At 51.3% G+C, this 12981-nt stretch overlaps 1 protein-coding gene across 6 annotated transcripts in view; it reads left to right on the top strand.

Moving 5' to 3' along the window:
• The window catches only part of LOC138755880 (acid-sensing ion channel 2-like), a 151084-nt gene that overhangs the window by 101986 nt on the left and 36117 nt on the right, over positions 1-12981 (top strand). For all 6 annotated transcript variants that reach the window (XM_069922629.1, XM_069922633.1, XM_069922628.1 and 3 more), the window contains exons 4-6: positions 3001-3151; positions 4946-5073; positions 5900-6050. In XM_069922629.1, coding sequence (XP_069778730.1) covers positions 3001-3151; positions 4946-5073; positions 5900-6050 — 430 coding nt within the window. The remainder of the gene's footprint in view (positions 1-3000; positions 3152-4945; positions 5074-5899; positions 6051-12981) is intronic.

The raw sequence follows: 12981 nt of genomic DNA, 5'->3' as shown, positions 1-12981 counted from the left end.
CATCTTCACTCAGAGAGTGGTAGGAGTGTGGATGAGCTGTCAGCTGAAGTGGTGGTTGTGGACTAAATTTAACATTTAAGAAGAATTTGGACCGGTATATGGATGGGAGGGGGTATGGAGGGCTATGGTCAATGGGACTAGGCAGAAATAATAGTTTGACATTGACTAGATGGGTTGAAGGGCCTGTTTTTGTGCTGTAGTGATCTAAGGATCAGGAAAAGGGGACCCCACAGCAGGCCTGGGCTTCAGGCAGTCCATTAATCTTACGCTGTCCTGCTGGGAGGGAGAGGAACGAAGGGAAAGTGGGCACTGGAGGTGGGTGGTGTGTGTGTTTGTAGTCCCGTGACAAACATGAGATACTAGTTTGGGAAGTGAAACCAGGACAGGTCTCATGGAGAATGGCAGGGCCCTGGGAGTGACGAGCCTACAGATTGAGGGGTAACTCGGGCACAAGGTGGTGAAGAAAGAGGCCCTACACTTAAGCATGTTATCCTTCATGGGGGGGGGGTATAGAGCATGTTATCCTTCATGGGGGGGGTATAGAGTACAAAGTTGGGGCATGAAGATGCAGCTATACCAGGTACTGGGGACACCACACCAGGGTCACTGTGTGCAGATCTGGTCACCCATCTATCTGGGATTGGAGGGCTTGAGTTATAGGAAGAGGGTGGATAGGTCAGGTCTTTATTGCCTAGTAATGGAGGTTTATGGGGGAATGGATAAAGTGAATGCTTAAGTTTTTTCTAGTGTAGATAATTAAAGACCGGAGGGGTTTAAGGTGAGAGGTGGAATTTAAGAGGGTCCTGGAGGACAACATTTTAACTCAGATGGTGGTCCATATCGGGAATGCGTTAGCAGGGAAGCTGTGGAAGTGGGAACAATTACTGAGTTCAAAAGACATTTGGATATGTATGTGGATAGGAATGGTTTAGAAGTTTCTGGTCCAAATGCAGGCCAATGGGACTGGCTTACAAAGGCAGGGATGAGCTCAGACCAGTCAAGATAAGCATCTACTCTGCTTGGGGTCAGGGATGATTCATGGAATGTATCTTTATCTTTCTTATATAAGGTTCACTGAATTGCTGAGTTTCTCCAGCTTTGTGTTTTTACTGGGCTCAAATCACAAACTGCTGGAAGAAATCAGTGTGTCGACCAGCATCTGTGGAGGGAGAATGGTTTAGGAACTGTCTAACCCCTTCATCCAGACCTTATATTCCTTCTTCTCTGTTTCTCCTGTACATTCCCTGCAGCCTCATGATTGGTTCCAGTAAGCTGCCATGTTAGGGTCAGGCCTTGCGCTGAGTCTCCAACCTGAGCCTCTGGAGCAGAATGGTTTTTTAGCCCTGTCCCCCCACCCCACTTTACACCTGGGTTGATCAAATCTTGCTCCACAGTGAACTGACTCCCATCCGCTAGGGTCACAGGGTTAAGAGTTGAAGCTGACGATCCTGGCCAGCTTGGACCCGTCCAGGGTCGGGGAGAGGGTGTTGAAGGGAACGTGGGGACTGTTGTGATTGGGGGTTGACAATGTGCTGAAGGAACTCCACGTGCGATGGGTCAGTTTGGACACAGAAATTCTCCGATGAAGCCACAGGAAAATAAAGTGTGAGGAAAGCAGAATATCGCAGATGGTGGAAGTCCGAATCAGGAGAAGGAAGATCCAATCAGGAATTCAAGAGTGGGGAGGTTAGGATGAAATTGTACAAGGCATTGGTGAGGCCAAATTTGGAGTACTGTGTACAGTTTTGGTCACCAAATTATAGGAAAGATATAAACAAAATAGAGAGAGTGCAGAGAAGGTTCACGAGAATGTTGACAGGATTTCAGGGTCTGAGTTCCAGGGAAAGGTTGTGCAGACTGGGGCTTTTTTCTCTGGAGCGTAGAAGATTGAGAGGGGACTTGATAGAGGTGTTTAAGATTTTAAAAGGGACAGACAGAGTAAATGTGGATAGGCTTTTTCAATTAAGAAAGGGGGAGATTCAAAGTAGAGGACATGGTTTAAGATTGAAGGGGGAAAATTATAAGGGGAACATGAGGGGAAATTTCTTTACGCAGAGGGTGGTGGGGATGTGGAATGAGCTTCCGACAGACGTGGTCGAGGCGGGATCATTGGTTACATTTAAGGAAAGACTGGATTGTTACATGGATAGGAGGGGACTAGAGGGGTATGGACCGGGTGCTGGTCAGTGAGACTAGGAGGGTGGGGATTTGCTATGGCATGGACTAGTAGGGCCGAACTGGCCTGTTCTGTGCTATAAGTGGTTATATGGTAGCACCTGCGGAGAGGGTTCAAATAGATTTCTTCTCAGCTTCTCACCTGATGCTGTTGTGGTGGAGGCTGGATGTTGGGGGGAGGCATGGAGGGGTGGTGGAAGGGTGTCCAGAGCTCAGGCCCACATGCAGGGAACTGATCAGCAGGTTATCTAACATCCACACAACTGTGGAGTTACAATGAGAAGATCAATTAGCACCAAGCAATGAAAGCATGAACCTGCTGTTGTGGGGTTCATTCAGAACCTCGTGACTTCACACTCTTGAACCTTCTCCCTGAAGACGAGAGTGTGTCTTCATCCTGAACATTCTCCCAATGTGATACCATCAGCAGACCAGGGTAGACAAAGCTGTTGAGACAGAGCCTTCTCACTGTTCGTGATGTAGACCATTCAATAGGATTGAAATTTGATGCAGAAAAGGGGATTGAATTTATCTTCTGTTTGTTGGAAGACCAGGTTAGGTCGTCCCAGAAAAATTAGGAGTGTGTAGCAGGAGAGGTGACTGAGGAAGGGATTTAAACCCATTCACCCCCCACTCCCCCTCAGTGTGAAAATTCTGCACCCCCCCCTCCTTTACCTACCCCAACACCTCTCCCCAAACCCCTATTAAAAATCCTTCCTCCCCCCCGCCCGACTCACACCTTGAGCCCTTCCATACCCTGAGCCTGCCACCACCCCTTCCCCAACCCCCTGATCCTGCCCCCATGGCCTGTCTTGCTGCCTGCAGATCTTCACGCGGTACGGGAAGTGTTACACCTTCAACTCGGGGAAGGAGGGCTTCCCCCTGCTCACTACCATGAAGGGCGGCACTGGTAATGGCCTTGAGGTGATGTTGGACATCCAACAGGATGAGTACCTCCCTGTGTGGGACCAGACCGGTACGTCGGGGTCGGGGAGGCGGGGATGGGGTGGGAGAGGGGGGGATGGACGGAAAGGAGGGAGAAGCAGAGATGGGGAGAGGAGGGGCATGAAGGGGAATGGGTGAGGAGGGATGGAGAGGTGGGGATGTCAGGACCATTATTAATTGGATGAGTGAGTCTCCAGCAAGTCCAGCACCCCGTATCGTCTCTCCCCTGTGACCCCTCTCCCCGTGACCGCTCTCCCCGTGACCCCTCTCCCCGTGACCCCTCTCCCCGTGACCCCTCTCCCCGTGACCCCTCTCCCCGTGTCCCCTCTCCCCGTGACCCCTCTCCCCGTGACCCCTCTCCCCGTGACCCCTCTCCCCGTGACCCCTCTCCCCGTGACCCCTCTCCCCGTGACCCCTCTCCCCGTGACCCCTCTCCCCGTGACCCCTCTCCCCGTGACCCCTCTCCCCGTGTCCCCTCTCCCCGTGACCCCTCTCCCCGTGACCCCTCTCCCCGTGACCCCTCTCCCCGTGACCCCTCTCCCCGTGACCCCTCTCCCCGTGACCCCTCTCCCCGTGACCCCTCTCTCTCAGAGACCCTTCTCTCCTTGACCCCTCTCCCCTGTGACTTCTCTCCCCAGTGATCCCTCGACCCTCATAACCCCTCTCCCATGGTGACCCCTCTCCTCTAACTTCTCTCCCATGGTGACCCCTCTTCCCTATAACTTCTCTCCCATGGTGACCCATCTCCCATCATAAACCCACTCCCATGGTGACTCCTCTCCCCTGTAACTTCTCTCCCTTGGTGAGCCCTCTCCCTTGGTGAGCCCTCTCCCTTGGTGAGCCCTCTCCCTTGGTGAGCCCTCTCTCTCAGAGACCCTTCTCTCCTTGACCCCTCTCCTTTCATGACCCTTCTCCCCTGTGACTTCTCTCCCCAGTGATCCCTCTTCCCTCATAACCCCTCCCCCATGGTGACCCCTCTCCCATCATAAACCCACTCCCATGGTGACTCCTCTCCTCTGTAACTTCTCTCCCTTGGTGATCCCTCTCCCTTGGTGACCCCTCTCCCTTGGTGACCCCTCTCCCTTGGTGACCCCTCTCCCTTGGTGACCCCTCTCCCTTGGTGACCCCTCTCCCTTGGTGACCCCTCTCCCTTGGTGACCCCTCTCCCTTGGTGACCCCTCTCCCATGGTGACCCCTCTCCCCTGTAACTTCTCTCCCCTGTAACTTCTCTCCCCTGTAACTTCTCTCCCCTGTAACTTCTCTCCCCTGTAACTTCTCTCCCCTGTAACCTCTCTCCCCTGTAACCTCTCTCCCCTGTAACCTCTCTCCCCTGTAACCTTTCTCCCCTTTAACTTTTTTCCCATGGTGACCCCTCTCTCCTGGTGACCCCTCTATCCTGGTGGCCCCTCTCTCCTGGTGACCCTTCTCCCTTAGTGACCCCTCTCACATGGTGACCCTGGGCTGGGTGATCCTGAACTAAATCTGAGACAAAAATGCTTGTCAATTGTGGCCATGAACCTGGGGTGTGGGGTAAACCCCCATCTTCTCCCCACCTCCCTCCTCCCCACCCCATTGGTCTGATTAACCTTGTAGCCCAATCTCCTTGCTCTTGATGGTGGAATGTTGATGGTTGGGGTGGGGGGATGAGTAGGTACCACTGACTTATGAGGAGGTGGTAACTGTGGTGGCCCAGTGGGGTGAGATGGGTGGCGATGTGGTGAAGGCATGGGTGCCCATGGGTATGAAGGGGGCACAGCTGGTACCTGCACAGCCTGCTGATTGGTGACTTTCTTTCCGTCTCTGCACTGGCCAATCGGATCCTCAGAGGAGACATCATTTGAGGCGGGCATGAAGATCCAGATCCACTCGCAGGATGAGCCACCCTACATCCACGAGCTGGGCTTTGGTGTGGCTCCTGGCTTCCAGACCTTCATCTCCACACAGGAGCAGCGGGTAGGGGGGCTGAGTCGGCGGGAAGGGGGCTGAGTTGGCGGGCAGGGGGCTGGGTCGGCGGGCAGGGGGTTGGGTCAGCGGGCAGGGGGCTGGGGCGGCGGGCAGGGGGCTGGGGCTGGCGGGCAGGGGGCTGGGGCTGGCGGGCAGGGGGCTGGGGCTGGCGGGCAGGGGGCTGGGGCTGGCGGGCAGGGGGCTGGGGCTGGCGGGCAGGGGACGGGCTGGCGGGAATGGTCCTGGGGTAGTGGTTAGAGGTCTCGGGGTGACAGGTAGGTGTATGGGGGCAGCAGGAAGTGGTCTAGTGTTGTGGGTAGGGGTCTGGGGATGGCAAGTAGGGGTCTTGGGGTGGCAAGAAGGGTGGTAGGTTTGTGGGTTGAAGTCTGGGGATGGCGGCTATGGGTCTGGACGTAGCGGGTGTGGGTCTGGGGTTGGCAGGTAAGGGTGTGTGGGCAGCGGTAAGGGGTCTAGGGTTGCGGGAAGGGGTCTGGGAATGGCAGGTAGGTATCTCCGCATGCTCAGGGCAGCGGGTGGGTCCTGGGTATGCTGAAACCACCAAGCCCCTCCCCTGCCCTCTGCCTCTCCACGCCCCACAGTCCTTACTCTCTGTCTCTCCCCTCCTCTCTGCCCCTCCACACCACATATTGGGCCCTGTGGGCTTTTGCCTGTTCCACCAGCTCTCATGGGAACCTGGTCCAAAGCCTTGTTGAAATTGGAGTAGATCACCTCATCATCCCTTCCAATGCAATAGCCAGTAGCCAGGAGGCTGCTGTGGGAACAAACGGGAGCTAAAGGTCGATCTCTCTTCCCCTTCTCCCCTGCTCCCCTGCAGATACTCTATCTACCACCTCCCTGGGGCGACTGCAGGTCAGAGAACCTGAACTCTGGCTTCTTCAGCACCTACAGCATCACCGCATGTCGCATCGACTGTGAGACCCGCTACCTCGTGGAGAACTGCAACTGCCGCATGGTGCATATGCCAGGTACACCCCAATTCCCACCCAACATTGTCCTTGCCCCCTTCCTACCCCTATACCCAACCCTTGTTCTGACCTCCCAGGGAGCCAATACCTTCACCCCGAGCTCTTCCCATCCTCCCCCTCCAACCCAGGTCCAGCTCTTCTTCTAATCTCCCAGAGAGCCAATACTCTCACCAAGACCTCCTCCCATTTCCCCTGAAAGCCAGGACCATTCCTTGTTCCAACCTCCCATGGACCCAACACCCCCACCGAGCTTCTTGAGAACCACCCATTTCTTGAAGATCTCTTGACCTCCCCAGTATACAGCAGGGTAGATCAAGGGGAAACAGTAGATGTAATGTACTTTCAAAATTCTTTTTAAAGACCATAAGGCACCGTTACAGAAATAGGCTATTCAGCCCCACCATTCAATCACGAGCTGATCTATTTTCCCAATCAGTCCCACTGCCCGGCCTTCTCCCCATAACCTGTGATTCCTGCCTAATCAAGAACCAATCAATCTCTGCCTTAAAACAGGGGGATGGGAACCAGAGTGTTAGAACAGACAGTGAAATGGAGGATGATTGCATGTACAGACAGAAATCAAAGGTTTGTACGTGACAGAAATGTTCTCAGGTGTATTTATTTCAATGCAAAGTGCATTGTCGATAACGTAGATGACATTAGGGGATGGATTGATACGAGGGATGATGATAATATTGCTCTTACTGAGACTTGGTTGCAGGAGGGGCAGGGCTGGCAGCTCAATGTTCTGGGATTCCGATGTTTCAGACGTGATAGAGGGGGAGGGATGAAATGGGGAGGAGTGGCGTTGTTAGTCAGGGAAAATATCACAGCTGTGCTTAGACAGGACAGCCAGAGGGCTCGTTGGCAGAGGCCATATAGGTGGAGCTGAGGAATTGGGGAAGGTGTGACCACACTGACGGTTGTATTATAGACAGATAGAATTGGAGAAAAAGAATCTGTTGTGAGGTAGCAGGCCGAAGTAAGAAACAAAAGTTGTAATAGTAGGGGATTTTAACTTTCCACATATTGACTGGGCTGGAAAATTCTCTAAATCAATATATAGAGGTATTAACGAGATAGGATGCAATACTTGATCTCCTATTAGGTGACAGAAGTCTGTGTAGGCGAACATTTTGGGTCTAGAGACCATAACACTATTAGTTTCAAGTTAATTTTGGATAAGGATAGGTTTGGTCCTCGAGTTGAGGTTGTAAATTGGAGAAAGGCCAATTTTGTGGAAATGAGAAAAGGATCTAAGAAGAGTGCATTTGGAGAAGTTGTTCTCTGGCAAGGATGTGTCCAGTAAGTGGCATGCCTTTAAAGGTGAAATTTTGAGAGGACAGAGTTTGCACACCCCCTGGAGTACCTGAGAGGTAAAATGTGTACCTCGAGCTGCCTGAAGAGGGCGCACAAAATCAGTGAACCGGTGCAGACTCGAAAGGCCAACGTGGCCTGTTTCCGCTCCGTAAATGGTTATAGGGTTATGTTCCTGTCAGGATTAAGGGTAAAGTTAACAGGCTCAAGGGAGAGTGATGATCTGAGTATGAAAAAGAGGGAGGTGTCGAGCAGGTATAGGCATCAAGGAGCAATTGAGGCACAAGAAAAGTACAGAAAATGCAAGAAAATACTAAAGAAGGAAATCAGGAAGGCAAAAGGAGACACGAGGTTGTTTGGCAGATAATGTGAAGGTAAATCCAAAGGGTTTCTAGAAGTATATTAAAAGTAAAAAGATAGTAAGGGACAAAATTAGTCCCCTAGTGGATCAGAGTGTTCGTCTATGTGTGGAGCCTCACAAAATGGGGGAGATCGCAAACGTTTTTTTTCCATTAGTATTTACTCAGGAAACTGGCAGTAGTGGTGTAGAACATATAGAGATTAAAGAGGAGGAGGTGCTTGCTGCCTTACAGGAAATAAAGGTAGGTAAATCCCCCAGGCCTGACATGATATTTTCTTGGACCTGGAGGTAGGAATTGCAGGGGCCTTGGCTGATGCATTCAAAATGTCCTTGGCCAAGGGTGAAATGCTGGAGTATTGGAGGGCAGCTCATGATGTTCCTTTGTTTAAAAAAGACTTCAAAAGTAAACCATGATATTACAGGCCAGTGAGCCTGACGTCAGTAGTAGGTAAATTATTGGAGGGTGTACTGAGAGATCGGATATACTTGGACAGCCAAGGGCTGATTAAGGACAGTCAGCATGGCTTTATGCGTGGTAGGTGGTGTTTAACGAGTTTTATAGAGTTTTTTTGTGGAGCTTACCAAGAAAGCAGATGAAGGAAAGGTTGTGGATGTTGTCTACATGGTAGAAGGTTGAGAGGGGATTTGATAGAAGTATTTAAGATTATGAAAGGGATAGACAGAGTGGATGTGGATAGACTATTTCCGTTAAGAGGAGGAAAGATTAAAACAAGAGGACATGAGTTAAGAATTAAGGGGCAGAGGTTTAGAGGTAACATGAGGGGGAACTTCTTTACTCAGAGAGTGGTAGCCGTGTGGAATGAGCTTCCGGGAGAAATAGTGGCGGCGGAGTCAATTGTATTATTTAAGAAAAGGTTGGACAGGTCTATGGATGAGAAAAAGATGGAGGGTTATGGGCATTGTGCAGGGAGGTGGGACTAGAAAGGGGTGTTTGGTTCGGTGCGGACTAGAAGGGCCTAATGGCCTGTTTCCGTGCTGTAAATTGTTATGTTATGTCTTTAGTAAGACCTTTGACAAGATTCCACATGGGAGGTTAGTTCAGAAGGTTTGACCATGGAGAGGTTTTTAAACTGGATTCAAAATGGGCTGAATGGGAGAAGAGAGTGGTAGTGAATGATTGTTTCTCAGACTGGAGGGTTGTAACTAGTGGGGCCTCAAGGATCTGTGTTACAACCATTGTTGTTTATTGTCTATATCAATGATCTGGATGATAATGTGGTAAATTGGATTAGAAGGTTTTCGGATGACACTAAGATTGGAGACGCTGTGGGCAGTGAGGAAGGTTTTCAAAGCTGCAGAGGGATCTGGACCAGCTGGAAAAATGGGCTGAAAAATGGCCGATGGAATTTAATGCAGACAAGTGTGAGGTGTTGCATTTTGGAAGGACAAACCAAGAAAGGACGTACATGGTCGGGCACTGAGGAGTGCGATAGAACAGTGGGATTGGGAATACAGACACATAATTCCCTGAAAGCAGTGTCATAGGGGGACAGGGTTGTAAAGAGAGCTTTAGGCATCTTGGCCTTCATAAATCAAAGTCTTGAGTACAGGAGTTGGGATGTTATGGTGAGGTTGTATAAGACATTGGTGAGGCCAAATCTGGAATATTGTGTGTAGTTCTGGTCGCCGAACTACAGGAAAGATATCAATAAGGTAGAAAGAGTGCTAAGAAGATTTACTAGGATGTTGCTGGGTCTTCTCAGCAGTTGAGTTACAGGGAAAGATTAAACAGGTTAGGACTTTATTCCTTGGAGCGTAGAAGGATAAGGGGAGATATGATAAAGGTTTACAAAATAATGAGGGGAATAGACAGAGTAAATGTGAGTAGGCTCTTTCCACTTAGATTAGGAGAGATAAATACAAGAGGTTGTGGCTTTAAGGTGAAAGGTTTAGGGGAACATTCTGGGGAACTTCTTCACTCAGAGAGAGGTGGGAGTGTGGAATGAGCTGCCATCTGATGTGGTAAATATGGGCTCAACTTTAAGAATAAATTGGATAGATACATAGATGGGAGAGGTCTGGAGGGTTATGGACTGAGTGCAGGTCAATGGGACTAGTGGAATAATATATCGGCACAGACTAGAAGAGCCGATTGGCCTATTTTCTGAGCTGTAGTGTTCTATGGTTCTAAATACACCCAATGACTTGGCCTCCACAACTGCCTGTGGCAACAAATTCCATTGATTCACCACCTTTTGGCTGAAGAAATTCCTCCACATCTCTGTTCCAATCAAACATCCTTTAATCCTAATGTTTTGCCCTGTTGTCTTGGACTCTCCCACCATAGGAAGCAACCTTTCTATATCTACTCTGTCCATGCCTTTGAATATTCAAAATGTTTCAATGAGGACCCCCGCCCCCCCCCCCCATTCTCCTAAATTCCAACGAGTACAGGACAAAAGCTATCAAACCCTTCTCGTATGATCACCCTTTCATTCCTGAAATCATCCTTGTGAACCTCCTTTGAATCCTCTCCAACATATTATTGTCATGTAATAAAACAGAAAATGAAATATTGCACAAAATTTCCTTCTGTCTGCCGTAAGTCAGATGTCTTGCCATTCATGTCACCCGGTGCCCCTTGCAGTCTGAGAAAGAGAAGCAAAAGGGAGTTCCTTCAGAGTCACTGAGTGTCCATGGATTCTCCTCCAGCGTTTCCTGCAGCCACACAGGTTCCTGTTCAATCCATTAGCCACCCCGAACTCCAGATCCAAACCTCCGACATGATCAGGAAACCTTCAGCACCCGAGGCCCTTCGAGAGCCCTTCTTGCCCTTATCACCCTCTTGAATCTTATTTTCAATACCAAAAAAAAGGCGGTGCCGGAGCTTCTGTAGGAGCAGCGCAGCCACTGATGTGGACCCCGGGAGAGCGGGGAGTGGAGACCCAGCACTCGCCTGCAGGGTCCTACCACACAGTACCACTGCTGATGGCTCCGAACAGGCTTTAAATGGCCTGTTAAAGGAGCAGGCAATGTTTTATTTGAAATCCTGCAACCATGGGGTGTAGAGCTCGTCGAAAGAACCAAAGACTTGTTGATCCAAACCAAGGCTTTTATTAGCAAAAGACCGGAGCTCTTCACAGGTGGCCGACCAGTCCGGAATGATCCGACCTGGCTAGGGACACAACCCTTTAAGGCCCAAACAATAGGTGTGGCTTAGCTCTCAGCCAATCGCTGTAAGCACAGTCTAGATACAGTAACTATATACACTATGTACATTGGTGATAGATCTGTACTATCACATTCACCCCTTCTTGGAGAATTGACCCTGGAAAAAAAAACAAAAACGAGGGAGAGAATGAAAAGGAAGGGGTAGGTCAAGGACTGTAGCGGTCAGGGGGTCTGACCATCCGGCGTGACCGCCGTGGTGCCGGGATTGGGGTCGCTGGAGTGGTGTCGCCAGCGGGCTCATCGGGTGCGACTGCTCCGTCGCTCAATTCCCCAGTCGTTTTGTCGGCAGGGTGGCCCGAGTCATTGGGGTGCTGTTGGTCCTTCTGTTGTGGCACGGGGCCTGGAGCATAAGGAGTTGGGGGGTTTGCTGGGTCTACCGCGTCCTGAGCTAGGTCCCGCACCGAAACAGTGTCCTCCCGCCCGTTTGGGAACTCCACGTATGCGTAATGTGGGTTCGCGTGGAGTAGAGTCACTCGGTCGACCAAGGGGTCGTTCTTTGAGTGCCGGACGTGGCGTCGCAAAAGGACAGGGCCAGGGACGGTGAGCCATGCCGGTACAGTGGTTCCCGATTCGGATTTCCTCGGGAAAAGGAACATCCTTTCGTGGGGGGTGGCATTTGTTGCAGTACATAGGAGGGAGCGGATGGAGTGTAAGGCACTAGTGAGAACCTCCTGCCAGTGAGAGGTGGGGAGACCTTTAGACCGGAGAGCCAGTGTAACCGCTCTCCATATGGTGGCATTCTCCCTCTCGACCTGGCCATTACCGCGTGGGTTATAGCTCGTGGTCCTGCTTGAAGCAATACCACACTCCAGAAGGTACTGTTGCAGCTCTGCACTCATGAATGAGGACCCCCTATCACTGTGGATGGAATTGGGGTACCCGAAGATAGTGAAAATACTGTGAAGGGCCTGTATCACTGAGGTGGCAGTGGTGTTTGGGCAGGCCACAGCGAATGGGAAGCGGGAGTATTCGTCGATGGCCGTAAGGATGTAGGTATTACTGTTGGTCGACGGTAGGGGTCCCTTAAAGTCTACGCTAAGACGCTCGAAGGGGCGGGTGGCTTTGATGACGTGGGAGTTATCCGGACGGAAGAAGTGGGGCTTGCATTCGGCGCACACCGAACAGGCTCGGGTCATGGAGCGGATCTCCTCAACTGTGTAGGGTAAGTTGCGCGCCTTGACAAAGTGAGCAAACCTAGTGACCCCTGGATGACAGAGCGCCTCATGGAGTTTCCGTAGTCTGTCCATCTGTATGCTGGCGCACGTCCCCCTGGAGAGCGCGTCAGGCGGGTCGTTGAGCTTACCAGGCCGGTACAGGATGTCATAGTTAAAGGTGGAGAGTTCGATTCTCCATCTGGCGATTTTGTCGTTTTTTATCTTACCACGCTGGGTGTTGCTGAACATGAAGGAGACCGCGCGTTGATCAGTCAACAGTGTAAAGCGCCTCCCAGCGAGGTAATGTCTCCAACGACGTACCGCTTCAACTATGGCCTGGGCCTCCTTCTCGATCGAGGAGTGTCTACTCTCCGGACCCTGGAGGGTTCTGGAGAAGAAGGCTACAGGCCGACCGGCCTGGTTCAAGGTGGCTGCCAGGGCGAAGTCGGATGCATCGCTCTCGACTTGAAACGGGACAGACTCATCGATCGCGTGCAGCGTCGCAGCAGCGATGTCAGATTTGATTCGATCGAAAGCCGCTCTGGCTTCGGTCGAGAGGGGAAAAGAGGTGGTCTTGATAAGAGGACGTGCCTTGTCGGCGTAGTGTGGAACCCATTGGGTGTAATACGAGAAAAGGCCCAGGCAGCGTTTGAGAGCTTTCTGGGTATGTGGGGGGGGGTAAGTCCATTAAGGGACGCATGCGGTCAGGATCTGGCATGACTGTCCCGTTTTCCACCACACAACCTAGAATAGCGAGTCGTGTGGTCCGGAAAACACACTTGTCCAAATTGTAAGTCAGGTTTAGCTGACGGGCAGTTTGAAGAAATTTGTCTAGGTTGGCGTCATGGTCCTGCATGTCGTGGCCGCAGATGGTGATATTGTCCAGATACGGGAAGGTAGCGGTTAG

The sequence above is a fragment of the Narcine bancroftii genome, chromosome 2 (assembly GCF_036971445.1).
Source record: "Narcine bancroftii isolate sNarBan1 chromosome 2, sNarBan1.hap1, whole genome shotgun sequence".
NCBI classification, from domain to species: domain Eukaryota; kingdom Metazoa; phylum Chordata; class Chondrichthyes; order Torpediniformes; family Narcinidae; genus Narcine; species Narcine bancroftii.
This window is presented reverse-complemented; position numbering and strand designations above follow the sequence as displayed.